The sequence below is a fragment of the Saccoglossus kowalevskii genome, chromosome 13, assembly GCF_978046115.1.
Source record: "Saccoglossus kowalevskii chromosome 13, keSacKowa6.1, whole genome shotgun sequence".
In the NCBI taxonomy this organism is placed as follows: Eukaryota; Metazoa; Hemichordata; class Enteropneusta; family Harrimaniidae; genus Saccoglossus; species Saccoglossus kowalevskii.
The window spans coordinates 25,522,254-25,537,079 of NC_140653.1; the positions used below are offsets into that span (position 1 = coordinate 25,522,254).

General features: G+C 34.5%; 1 protein-coding gene across 1 annotated transcript; it reads right to left on the minus strand.

Moving 5' to 3' along the window:
• Positions 1-3,208: 3,208 nt before the first annotated feature.
• Positions 3,209-9,653, minus strand: LOC102805529 (arylsulfatase B-like). Its single transcript, XM_006813655.3, has 16 exons — positions 9,571-9,653; positions 9,098-9,116; positions 8,348-8,498; positions 8,058-8,109; positions 7,813-7,916; positions 7,256-7,371; positions 7,025-7,092; positions 6,377-6,478; positions 6,141-6,204; positions 5,749-5,846; positions 5,241-5,377; positions 4,945-5,003; positions 4,712-4,829; positions 4,390-4,460; positions 4,145-4,252; positions 3,209-3,735 (listed from the first exon to the last, which is right to left on the minus strand). Exons 1-16 carry the CDS (start codon positions 9,622-9,624, stop codon positions 3,563-3,565), a joined length of 1,494 nt encoding a protein of 497 aa, XP_006813718.2. The 5' UTR covers positions 9,625-9,653; the 3' UTR covers positions 3,209-3,562.
• Between the last annotated feature and the right edge of the window lie 5,173 nt (positions 9,654-14,826).

Here is a 14,826-nt window from a genome sequence, read left to right on the forward strand (position 1 = left end):
ATTAGTCATATCACTGAGCATGGTAGAAAGCGTGACACTGTGCAGTGATTTTCAATTTAGATTTCCTCTTCATGTTCTTATCTTTCTCGTTATTTCTCTCGACCAAACGTAGCACACTTTCGGTCTGCGTGCTGAGTAGTACACTTTCTTTTGGTTCCTGTCAGAAAGCATTACACATCAGATTGAGCTTTTGAGCGACGAGTCGTGGATTTACGGCATCAGTAATGATTTCTACTTTGGATGTGTGCTAAATACAAATAATCTATAAAATGCTTTCATGTTTGAAGCTCGTTCTGAAATGGTATTCGATGACGCATTAAGTTGATCGCCTTTTAGTCCGAATATCCTGCGAATAGTTTAACTGCTTTATTTCACAGACATTCATCAATTAACCTAATATCAAAGGTGTAAAACACAATAAAGTCAACATTACAGCTTTAACAGGCAGGTATAACCTAACCCTGTATCGATCCCGTTTGCCCTGATTTAATTACATTTTATTTTCAACGTTCAATGATAAATCTTATAGCCCAATTTATATTATATTTAACGAAGAATGACAATAATTAACATGTATAACATATATCACATATGTAGGTCAAAGTCTTTACAATGACAGGTCACGTAAACAAACAAGTTAAATGTTTAAAATACTGTCTGGTGCAAAGATTTCAACTAAAAGCCAATAGTCGACAAATTCCCCTATGTGTCCCAGGTTGAACTATTACCAAATAATGACACCAATGTATCGGATAATAATTTATTTCATTTATTTCATTTCATTTCATTTATAGTATATGAAAATAAACCAACAATATGGCCATAAACATATAAATGAATTTACACAACTCAAATATATAAGTAAATTCACAATACAAATATATGCTCTAAATATAGAAAATAATAGGGTCTATTTATCAAATAAAAATCAAGAATATTTCAGCTGGTCCGACTGGCGACTAAGTCCTCACCACGTGACTGATCTTTGTTTTATCACGAAACTTGTAGAGCGAGTTTCCTCCGTCTTAATATTGCAGGTACGTATAGGGACTTCGGTCGGCTCTGACCAGTTTCGCGGACCACAGCAACGGCTTGAAACAGGAGACACCTAACGAAAAGCTTTAAATTCACAAAGGAAACAAGAGGGAAAGAAACGAAACTAGCCACGTCGACGTCGACCCAAAAGTAAGAGCAAAATTCATGGCTCTCTTATGCAAAAGCACTGTGGATTTAAAAGCTCCACCAATGGTCCAAACCAGACACATGGGAGGGCGCTATTACATTTAATTTATAAACCAAAATATATTTATATCTTTTTGTAATGTGTTATAGTTAATTGAAGCCATATATAGCACATGGCATCATGACACAGCTAAAAGTGATACAAAGCAGCCACTTTTTGCTTGACATTGCAATGCAGTTAACTCTTAAATTATATCCTGCCATTATACAGTAAACCAGTATAAAGATACACTTAGAGATTATCATAGTGGAAACTATTTGAATACCTGGACGCTGATGAAACATAGAGGGCGTCATACAAACAAATGTACCATATTTAATAAAAACAGATCTGATTGATTTGAATTCCGGAAGGAAGAGTATACCACTCAGTATTATTTTTAAATACGAGGATTTCCCACACTATATTTTTAGTGTTGTATAACATGATGATTTTAATCGGAACAACCTCAGAAGTTTTGTTAACCTGTTTAATTCTTGTTTGCCACAACAGTAACCTTTCCAGGATACAACGGACCAACGTGGTATGTTGCCTAATGGCGAATATAAAGCATCACAGTTATCTATTCGGTGAATTCAGTGTATTCCAAACCATATCTGGAGTTCTAGAACACTGGATTATTAACACTATTATTCTTATTGTTTTAATTTTGTAAAAATCCTATAGTAAAATTTGAGTATCCCTATACTTTGTATTTATTTAGTATATATTCGACTCTTTTGTGAACAAAAAAGTATTATTGTTATTCACTTTTTCATTGCTTGGTTAACCCGTAATATCACTGTTATTGTCTGTGAATATTGACCAGGTAACTGTGTGAGTGGCAAATTGTGATAAAAGTGATAAACAAGCGATGGTTTTATTGGTTATAATTTCCTGCTGCAAAATTTAAATCATCCGGCCTGAATGTTTCTGTACATTGTTGAAAGGGTTATTTTAAAGCAGTGAAGTCGCAAAGCAGAAGTGGTCTTGGCTTCTCAGTGTCAACAGATGGTAGAAATTAGAGAAATTGTTAATTGATAAATTATGTTAACCTTGCAAGCCGGTATATAATTAGCTAACACAACGAGACATCGGTTCCTTGCACTTATATAGTGACTGACAGCACAAGTTGCCATTCAGTGATGGCGTTGCAGGTGATGATTTTGAAGTCGTAAATCAGGCGTGGTAAATTAAATTAAATTAAATTAAATTAAATTAAATTAAATTAAATTAAATTAAATTAAATGTTTTCTACATTAACCCAACCCCTCTCCGACAATGGCTGATCCGCCGAACGGGATTAGTCCAAGTAATTTATGAGCTGTGATACATTTGTCCATTATTAGTTGTTCATGACTGAGTCCACCATTGTACTAAATTTAATGTCTTAATTCAATCTACGTCAGCAACAGCCACGAATGTAATGCCAATTATTTCAGAAAAGCCCGTATCCCTGCATTCCTTTTCGACAGCCCATTATGGACTAGTTTCACTTCTTCTACCATGATGTTATCTTTAAAATCATGCTCAGTGATATGACTACGTTTCTCGTTTCATCAATACTCATTTTCAACAAGAGATGACATATAACCAGTGTCTGACATATATGTCAGTTACTACGTTGTACACATTCATAACAATTACTAAATCATAATGTCAGAGTGCATGAATTCGCTGAAATAGGTTTGTGGAAATATGTTGAATATTGATGTGTCCTTTTCGACTGTAAAGTTTAGTTCCCCTTTGGGATATAAGCACTTATATATGTATATTCTCTCCGCTTGCGACATAAAGGAATATACATTTAACACGCGACAATTACATCATCTTGGAAAACAGACATATGTTGCTACCCTAATAACCAAATAGGCATGTAATGTTGCTGTTTTTAAAGATGGTAGTAGTCATTTTTATAAATGATTTAGAATGAGACTTTTAAAATAACACATACTGCTCTCATATTGAACCACTAAGAGACAAACATTATTCATCTTAACAATGACATTTTATTTGATGCATATGAAACCCAACTAAATTATTGATGACTTAATATTATTATTAACACGTCATATGATTGACTACGTCATACAATCTGTTGTCTTGATCGTAGCCAGTTACGCAGTGAACAATAACCTCGCTCCACAAATATCTAGCCAATTTGATCGAGCCTGGAAATTGTTGACGCCAGCAAACATTTTCATGTAACAGAAAACTGTCAATGCAATCTGTACAATAACATATCAAATAGGTAACATTATACTGAACTTTAGTAGTGAATAAAAAGGAATGTGATCGATTGAGTAATTAGATTCAAATGAAGGGAAATTATCAACCAATTTAACACCAACCAGGCGACCAAACATCATTAAAATTCGCGGCGGAACCGGCTAGCTCTGTTGTTTGGTTTACTGGTGGATGTAGCAATTTACGATGTTCATCCAATCGATCACGTAACTCTTGTACAATATCTTGATTGTCAGCGGAGATGTCGTGTCGTTCTTCTGGGTCATCTGCATTGAAAGAGAGACATTAGTAGTTATTCATATGACACCTCTTCAATGTTCGTTTTTCATGAGTGGAAATAACAAAATAACATGTCAAACAGCGTGGAGGCCACTAATGCCACTGGTGTTAATCTGAAAATAATCTCAAATGAGCATGCAGTAAGATAGGAGTAGCATTTCACGATTTTGCACAATTTACACGTTTTTGTATTGAGTGAATAGAATACTCACTTTGGAAGTGGCAGTATATACACATTGAAAACATGTTTAGAAGCGTAGTTTGTGAGTGGCGACCAATGCGCGCGTCTGCATCGAGGGACTATACGCTTTGAATTAGTGGCTGTGCTTGTTTGTATGTTCATAATTTGTCTAATCATTCTGTCTTCATTCTCCAAAAACAAAACATCATTCTTACCTACGATATTGAACAAGTATTCTACGTTCTGTGGAGCCGGTGCGTTTGCTTCTTGATCTGTAGTTGGCAATCCGCTTGCTGGGGGGTCACCGTAGTTGTAATAGTTATCTGAAATAAATATACATTGACATGTGTCAGATTATGTAGTCAGATTGAGACATGGTAAATGCAAATCCACTACCTTCAATATCCATCTTTCAGTATTTTGGTTAACTTAAAGATAAAATTTAAATCGTTGTGTTTACCTGTTAAACTGATATCCCGATATGGATACAATAAATCAGGGTGTCCTGTAATCAGTTTATAGTCTCCAATCCTAAAAACATACAAAACATAATTCATGACATGATTGTATACATATATGTTATATTTCACCACAGGTTCGTCATATATAGAATAGAACATTGTTTTGCAGCACACACACTTGTTTCATTTGCTAGAACATTTATGCGGTTATTCTAAATGATATAATACAAAGTAATATTTCAATTATTCTACAAAAAACGGAAATGAAAACAGTTATGTATACCCAATTAATCCCTCATGCATACATATATCAGTGCTTACCTGATAGCAGCACCAGGTGACACTGGATCATCATCGATATTATAGATGATTTCATTTCTTGGCGATGGTTTACCTTTTGACCATGTAGGCCACATACTTAAACCGTCTAGTTCAGGCTCTGTTAAGTATAATACGAAACAAATTATAAATACTCGATGTAAATGTAACAACGCCTACCATCTAACATTCTCCGGTCAGACATGAAATACTACTGAATAATTATGTTAACTTACCAGCTTTTGCTCCAGCCACATCAAGAATTGTTCTGTGAATATCGACTATGCTGTATAACCTGAGAAGTAATTGTAAATTAACTTATCTGGCAAATGCCAAATTTAGAATAGTAGTTCATAACAACAATGCGGCATATTTCATACACGACTGACGGGTCAGGTTACATTACTTTTATGGAAGCGTATTTTATGCTGTATATTGCCATTGGCACTAACTAAGACATACATTGATAGCGGGAGTATAAACCTTGTCACGAGCATGGTTATGAGAATTCCAATTACCACAATTAACTTACTCATTGCTTTCATATCCAGTCTTCTTTATACCCTTCCCACTGACAATAGATGGTACACGAGTAGCGCCCTCAAACAGCGTTCCGGCAATACCGCGGAATGGATAGTTGGACCCAGCTTGAGATGATAACGCTCCATTCTGTACAAAATAAACATAATAGATGGATATTTGGAGGATACAAACAGGGAAAACAACTCATGTCATAAATGATGAAATCTGTGTGAGAACATTCTGGCATATATCTGTACGCAAAGATGGATTATGCTCGACGATGAAGTTCAGAATTCAAACTGATAAATATAAATTAGGCGATGCTTTCTTTAAGCCTGACTGAGTATTATTCCACATAAAAAGATCATAAATATCTCAATTAATCTGTCTCCTGATCTGAACTCAAATGACAGAGAAGATTGGCCAATGGAAAGACAACTAAAGGTAGTCATGCAGTGGCTAAATTACTACAATGATTAAAAAAATTCAACTGAACATATAATACGTCCGACACTTACGTCACCTATGAATATTATTAGCGAATCGTCATACATTCCACGGTTTTTCAACGCATCAACCACTCCGCCAATTATATCGTCCATCATAGTCAACTTTCCTGCAATAGTAAAAATACTGAAATATTTGTTTATTTCATTTGACACATTAGAGCAATCATTTTTTAGTATTTTTTTGACCAGGGCAGGGAGGAATGTTCCCGAATCCCCGGTTGTGTTGTACACTATGATACTCATTGAATAGTGGGTGATAAACCGAAGATGGTCTGGCATTTTAAGGGTATATGTACCACCGTACTAATAAATAAGAATGCATTATGATTATAGTTGAAGGGTTCATTTGATAACATGATGTAATGGCCCTGAATATAACTATGCTTATGTGGAATACATACCATAAAATTGTCTAGTTCTGTCGTCTTTAATATTTGCATACTTTTCTTCATAGTTTTCTGGAATCTTTGGGAACACAAACACACATAAGTGTATGTCCGTAACAAATAAAATAAAAACTGGCAGCATAGGCATGTTTTGACTATCCGCTTTGTCGGATTTTCTTCAAGCAGACTATATTCAAGTTAATTGTACTATTGTTGTTAATTCACTGTAACAACCAGAATGAAATAGTTACCTCCAGATGCTTAGCAGGGATGTCCAGAGTAAACGTAAGAAATAGTGGAGTTCCTGGGTAATGGTTATTTACTATATGCTCTGCCCTATCACCAAGCATTAACTGTAGAGAAGAAAGATATAATGATATGATTTGTCGATGTATTATTATCAACTTTTCAAGAGAATCCCAAAAGCTGGCATCCTTCTTTACTTAATTTCTCATAAACAATATAAGAAAGAATTTGCTGATCAATGTGTGTATAGCGAGTTCCATCTCAAATACGCGATGCCAAAAACGTTTGCATCTAATTAACAATAATACTAATTATTATACATTTGTCATCCTAACGCCATAAGTTACAGCGAGCCGTAATTTTGCGGTATTTTAAGTTGTATTTTCATCCTACCATATTAGAAAATACGAATTCCAAATATGGAATGATTATGCGCGTAAGCGTCCTCTAAAAATAAAAACAAACGAGGCTGCCACCAGCGTTTGACTGGACCCTCCACAAAAAAGTATGCTGATTCTGTTCTAAACAGGTTAATACGAAAATATCTCAAAGTATGCACTCAGACAGTACGCTGCGCGTCGGTCGATATTCTAGATGTACTGTCTTCGTGCACACTTTGAGGTATTCTCGTAATAACTTCATACTATACTCACTGCAAGATAACTGTTACTCTTTGGTACCACTCCCATGTTGTCACGGAAATCATACCCTTCTGAAGGAGCTAGAAAAACAGAGATTATTTCAAAGATGAGAGAATTGAGCTAGTTAAACATCCATCTAAGTTGACCCGATCATAAGAATTTATTTTCATAACCATCGCAAAATGTCATATACATATGTCACATATATGAATAAGTGTATTGTTTTACTAATAGTTGACTTACATAGCACTCCATTCAATTTATCGTAATCACCAACTCCCAATGTCCATAGACCATAGTGAGAGTCAAAGCCACGATTTGTTGGTAGATACTCATCTTTACAGAACCCTAAATGCCATCTAAACAAATAAATTTAGAAAACATTTAGAAATAAGAAATATATGATAGAAATATTTAGAAATATCCTTGACTGTATCTATATATTAATTGCTTTCTATCATTGCGTGTGACTTATACTTTGTGTCAAAGTAGCACCCACGTACAATGTTATTTACCGATATTTTTTAACATCTCATCATGTTTAGGCGTTCACGCCTATGGGTCAACGTGTTTAGAATACCCCGGCCATTAAACGAGATGTTTTCAAATTATCTAAGCTTATAGCAAGGGTACGTTTATTAAAATTGGTTATTGTAGCATCACGTTTCTTTTCTGCCTTTGTTTGATAACACAAATACGTAATGCTGAGAATTAGATTAGGCTCGCTGCTTTGCAATGGTATAATTTATAGTGCACCAAACAAATATAAGTTTAATTTTTATATGCTATGTTCTACTTACTTTCCCACCATATGAGTAGCGTATCCAACTTCTTTAAGTTTTTCTGGTAAAAGCTTAAATTCCAATGGAACCCCACTGGGATGAAGGTTGAACACCATTTGATGCTGTAAAATACATATGAACAGAATTGATTGATTAATTAATTAATTATCAATTAATGAGCGTTATGTCACATTATTCAAGATAATCGTCAAATTTATTTTGTGACGTTATTAATTTAACATATACTGCAAAAAAAATCTCACCTGATTTCCTGTTTTGAAAGGATACAATCCCGTCATCATAGCAGCTCTTGATCTGAAAAATTGCATGTAAATGTAAATATAAAAATAAATATAAATATAGTATAACAATTCAGATGTATATTGCATATACATAGGAAACAAGACACTTTTTTTCGACATGCTGTACCAGCCTATGAGCTACACTTTAAGCGAGACACAGTATGCTATCATGTAATTACACATACTGATATTAAACTTGAATGAACAATTTATATCTACATTCCACTCACATTAACAATATTATCACTTACGGTGTACATGTGGGATGGGTATATGATTGTTCGAATATGACGCCATCAGCGGCGATATCCATCAAGTTGGGCATTGCGATATCAGGGTTGTGCCAATGTACGTCATTCCATCCCATGTCATCCACAAATATTAGAATAATATGCGGTTGATCTGATAAATCATGAAGGAATGAATATAAATGTATAACATTGCAACATAGCTCAACTAGTATATTGTATGTATAATGTGTGGTATGGAATGTTTTAACAAATGTAAGTAATCGGTATAATTTAATACTATGGCAGGACAAATGCGCAAAGATCATCGTACTACTTTCGTGCATAATTCATGATATACTTGCTAAACGTCATATACTTGTTGCCATTGAATCATGAAACATTATTCCCTTTGTGCCATTCGATACAAAATTCAAAATAATACATACAAAATAAATACTATTCACTGGAGAACGTTGAATATGAGACATTACCAACACGATGGTGTCAATCGGTAATGAAAGACGATAATAACAAAACAGCCAACCAACGCGGTCATTCGATACAATTACAAATCCAACATTTGCCATTCCATAACATGTTAATATTTGAAACATTCACGTTTCTGGAATGTTCAGAACTTCTTATAGCGAAAATACGCATTCCATGATTACAGTTACTACAAATTTATTGACTGTTCCTCTTCCCCAACTTTGTGCTTTGAAGATTAGGAAATCCTAAAACATTCTCCAAATATGAATAAGCAAGTCTTACCTGCACCAGCAATACAAGGCTGTAATACAAAAGAAATCATAATTTACATTACAAATTCGGATAGCGTCAGGTTATATTTCAGATTTGTAGTCGCGATAGATGTTCATGCTTCCTGAACATTTACAAACTAAATAACAAAGTATTTTAAATGGCGCAAAAAATAAAATTGTAATTTATTCAAATATTGACAACTATTATTTCTGAGGGAGATTGTCGGCTACAATCTGATACAACACGCGTCCTCTGTATCAGAGAGCACGTTATAAATTGAACTAAATACGTTACATGAAAACACCATCGCATGCCATGGATAGTAAAGTAAACTATTTTCACCAGCTAGTCTGAGACCATGAATGTTCACCAATAAATCTGCCATTCTGTAATATTCAAAATAACGAAATTTTTGGCCAATAAAATTTATGCAAAAATTAGAAAGTCCATTTGATGTTTTGAAACAGTTTTTGGTTACTTACCTTGCTGACAACTGCCAGTGCTATGAAAATAACTATACAATGTAGACTACACATCCTGAATGCTTCGATTCACGACTTGAATTACATACAACGTGTCTAATATATATATATATATACGTGTAGTTTTAGTGTGCTATTAATATCCCACATATCAGTATCCAAGAATAAACATGTAATATAAAGAAGTATCCGGTCACGCAACAACAGTATTTTCCCGACAAAACTAATTCTAGATGTATAATTTTTTTCGAATAAGATATTATAATATTATGTATGTGGTTTTGTAGAACAGGTTTATTTGGCGTGTACTTTTTTCATCATGCATACCTCTGGGTGGCATTGCGGTTTCAAATATTAAGAGCAATTTATGGGCGCCATCTCAGTGGCAATTTATAGACGACATCTCAGTGGTAATTTCTAGGCGCTATCTTAGTGGCAATTTCTAGAAGACCATTCAGTCACAATGTCTAGGCGGCATCCCAGTGGCAATTTATAGACGACCATATCAGTGGTAATTTCTAGGCGGCATACATGTGGCAACTCATAGGCGGCATCTCAGTGGCAATTTATAGGCGGTATACCAGTGGCAATTTCTAGGCGCCATCTCAGTGGCAATTTCTAGGCGCCATCTCAGTGGCAATTTCTATGCGCCATAGCAGTGGCAATTTATAGACGATCATCTCAGTGACAATTTCTAGACGACCATCTCAGTGGCAATTTACAGGCGGCATCCCAGTGTCAATTTCTAGGCGCGATATCAGTGGTAATTTCTAGATGACCATCCCAGTGGTAATTTATAGGCTGTATCAGTGGCAATTTCTATGCGCCATCTCAGTGGCAATTTCTAGGCAGCATATCAGTGGCATTTTCTAGACGACCTTCTCAGTGACAATTTCTAGGTGGCATCTCAGTGGCAATTTATAGGTGGTCATTTTTAGGTGGCATAAATGCGGCAATTTTTTCATGCAGTCTCTCTCAAGACATCTCAAGACAACTACAAATATTAATGTGCTATAACAAAATAATTGTTTATCTGAAATTAGAGAGTGATGAAGGTCTTTTTCCATACTTTGGAAAATGGAAACAATTGTATATTATAGTGATATTGTCTTGCGCATTGCCTAAATACGGAGCAGTGTACAAAGGAATCGCATTCAACTACACATTTATTCAACTTTTATATAAACACATGTACAATCGACTCATGAAAGACTTGCCGTTGTTCCAGACAATGTCTACTGTGACGTCAGAATAATTTATTGCGGGTATAACATACCATTCATTGTTTGTTATGCGTGTTTAACAAAAGTATCCGCTTTCATGTCGCGTGTGATATACAAGGTTGTGTGTGACAGGAGTATGAAAAATTAATGAGTTGAATAATAATAACTGGTACCATGACTCAACAAACAGTGTAGTGGAATTTTGAAAAAAAAATATTCATGTGCAATAAAAACATACTACATGCAATGACATGATACAAAATAACCAATGTAAAACACGATTGTATACAATTTAAATGACAGAATTACTCGTTGTCGCTTTTAAAAGTGCAATACAATTTGGTATAACAGTGAATTAAAATAGCGTATATGCTTGTTTCACACCACTTTATATAGCAATGATCACCCCTGGTAGAGACGACTTGAAAATTTTAGAAGGGCTTGCGAGACATGTGGCAACATGTCCGTAAAGTTGCAGGTATTGGTAAATTTATAGACAGAAATTATTTCAAATAAAAATATCAAATTGAGAATATACGCTAACATATGTCGGCATATGTGACGTCCACAATGACAAACGAACATTACATATATAATTCATACGCAAAAGTAATCGTAAAAAATAGAATATCTCAGCAATGAAAACTTTCAATTCGTTTATTCATATTTTCAGAGGGAAAAAACAAAAGAAACCAAGGTAGTGTTTCTTGTTTATTAATGCATTCATAATAACATTGTTGTCTTTACATAGTATGAAGGATATTTATTACGTCTGACTACCACAAGAGTTGTAATGCGCATGCTCACACACACGTTTTCAGCACGTCAATAATGTAACTGGTGTATTGGGTATCTCCTTCTCACTAATGTATAATTGTAGGAACAAATATGGTTTTATTAAGTTATCCTGAAGAGATTATTATCCCCACGAGTCATTGCGGTGTCAGTCACGTTGCATTGTTTTATTGTATTGTGTTATATATTGTTACTAGTTGCACTACTTTATTTGAGCATGACGATGATTTTTGTTTGCATATTGTTCATTCCCCTTGAAAAAATAACAAAATTCAACTGATACTAAAAATTGTATTGAAAATTAATTTTGAGATTAGATAACATGATGGTGATACACGCGATAACATACCGTTAGAAGGGGTATGTATTGCCTTATTTTTAATTAGTCAAATTTTATTTTACGATATACGAGTCATTTTGTATTTCACGTTTTCCTTTGTATTAATTTTACGTACACAAGGCCGTCATATGTACACGCAATGTATTAACCGAAATGGCTATCATATGTGTTAATTTATTTATTCCAAGGATGACGTGTTTTTTGATTCCTGTTACAGAACGGAGATAACACATGTAATGTGCGTGGTTGTTGTCTGCTCGTACACATTTCGACGGTTAGGCTGTATAATCCGTCAATTACGTCTAACATAGACTAAGCTCGTCAGTTTATATCGATCAAAGATAGCGTCGCTCAAAGTCATTTCACTGGATCATTCATGAAGTCTATGTGCGTTTGTACCATCTTGTTTCAGTCAATACTTTGCCAGCCAAAATACCCTGGAAAGTAAAGTTTTAAGATGACATGATGTTGACCTTTGCACCGGCGTTACTATTATATTAAAGCATGGAGCCAATGTTTACACGCTGTTTACTTCCCCCTATTATATATAAATATCTACACAAGTTCAAAAAATTGTGATACATGCAATAACATGCCCCGAAAATATAAGTATGTTAATTTATCAGCGTGTTAAAACCTTATATATGTAATTTTAAATCAAAAGACGTTCCAGGTTAATAAATACGGGCCAGGCTTTAAACCATCACTGTGAAAACATCGAACATATTTACCAGATTATTATTTCTAATATATTCATTAAGAACATAATTTTGCGCAATGTATACTATTGTGGTTAATGCCGTTATTGTTTTTAGTTAGGGATATAATGTACATTGCATTGACGAACGTTAGCATATAAAGAATCGTATGCGTAAGATCGACTTTCAAGGCTTCCTGGGATACTCAAATTGAGAGTATTGTATTGAACTAGTTCTCATAACAATCACGTCATTGCATTGTTTTATTTTCAAACATGCCCCATTTTCTCATTTCTTTTGACTGATAACTGAGTTTAATATTTGAGTGCAAAACAAGTCAATTTTTAGACTTTTGTTTCACAATTGATGTTTGATCATAATTGATAGTCCTGAGTGTAATGGTAGTATATTGCTGAAATATACGTTGTCTTGTGTACTGTATGTTTCATCCAAATTAAATGCATCTTCTGAAATTATGCACGACAGATAATGGATTTATACAAATTAGATTGTGCGATTACTTTTCTCTTACAAATACGGCGTATAAATCAGCAATTACCAAAACAACAGTTTAAATAAAGCAACTGTCAACATATTACACATATTGAGGGCGGTTTTCAAATAATTTGCTTGTCTTATTTAAATGGCAGACAACATGAAACTCATAGTAACCGTGCAGTTTAATTGATCTATTTTGTCACCAGTTCGCTATTACGATAACATACATTTCACCCACGTGTATTTCGCCCAATACTCCAAAGAACTTTTTTACTGGGACAGTAATGTATATATAATTTTGTGACATGTGGTTAACATAATGAGGTGCGAGATAAAACGTTTGTTCTTTTTACACCATTTGAACCTCCTTGTTGTATTCGAGGATAGTTCGAAACATGAACTTAAGTTTTCATCAATTTTTAAAAACTTTTTAAACACCATTACTGTTGACACTGTTTTGTGTAAAAACTCCAACAACTTGTAGACAATTTTCTGACTGTATAGGTATATATAGCACGAAACTATGTAGTGACAAAAACATGGGTCAAACCAACATCAACAGGTCACGTTAATACTTCACACGTTGAATAGTGGAAATAGCATACCAAACCGTAGATCTTTCAACAAAAGTCGTATAGTCCAAATATACAAATGAACGTTTGACATTATCAATTGAAGATGCATTAGTCTATTAAGTATCACATATATTCATATATATTGCCGTATGGAAAATGGTAATTATGTATTGACGCTGTATTACATATGGGTATATAGACCTTGCAATGTGCCTTTACAGTTGGACAAACTGTTGTATTTTTTTTTTATAAAAAGTGCTTAGAAAGTTAATCTTCTCTAGTTAAAACAAAGTTGGGGAAGAGAGGACGCGGGAGATAAAATAGCCCATATATAATAATTTCAACATCAAATACAATTGTTCTCAGACAAATATTCACCAGTGCCCGTTTTCTCCACATTTACTGAGTAGAATCCGAATGAGATTTGTTATAAAAAATAACTATTTACTGGCCTTATTCGGGCAACAGTATTCGCCAATTTCCCAAGGACTGTGAGTCACCCATAATATATGGGTTTTTTATCCACCTGGGGAAAGTTCAATTAACACGGCTAACTCACAGAACCTCACAGAGTAGTTGCGTACTAATGCCCACACACATGGGCGGATTTAGAGGGGGCCGACAACCAACAGGGCTTCGCGAACCTGGCCTTCGGCCAACTTATCCCCCCCCCCTATTCCAGAATCCTAGATCCGCCCCTGACACAGGTATGAAATGTTGTTGCCCGGTGAGCAAACCATCACACGGTGATAGATTAGACGCGTGTTAATATGCATTGCAGATAGCAGAGCTCGGCTAACACTTAACATTTTACGTTCTTCTTGAAATTTCGATGAAGGATAATCAGCAGGCAGCCATTTTGTTTCAATGTTCAAATGTTCGGCACGCTTGATACATTTTCCGGTAAAAATGCAAGATTATTGTGTTCCATGTGCATTCGGAATTTTTTGTTGATTTATTTTTATCAATTCAGTAAAATATAGATTATATCATTGAAAAATTATTTGTTCAATCCTCAGAATAATTAGGTTTTGTATTTATAAAGAGTCTAGTGTGAAACATAGGTATAAATTAAAAAAAAATATATTTTACATTCTGTTCTCATAATGAACTACTGAGCAGCACAA

What these genes read in the sequence shown, in the direction of transcription:
- LOC102805529 (XM_006813655.3), bottom strand. Translation starts at nt 9,624, where the DNA reads ATGTGTAGTCTACATTGTATAGTTATTTTCATAGCACTGGCAGTTGTC. An exon ending in CTTTCAAAACAGGAAATCAG is followed by an intron (nt 7,917 to 8,057) that starts GTGAGATTTTTT and finishes TGTATTTTACAG; the next exon opens with CATCAAATGGTGTTCAACCT. An exon ending in GCTACTCATATGGTGGGAAA is followed by an intron (nt 7,372 to 7,812) that starts GTAAGTAGAACA and finishes TTATTTGTTTAG; the next exon opens with ATGGCATTTAGGGTTCTGTA.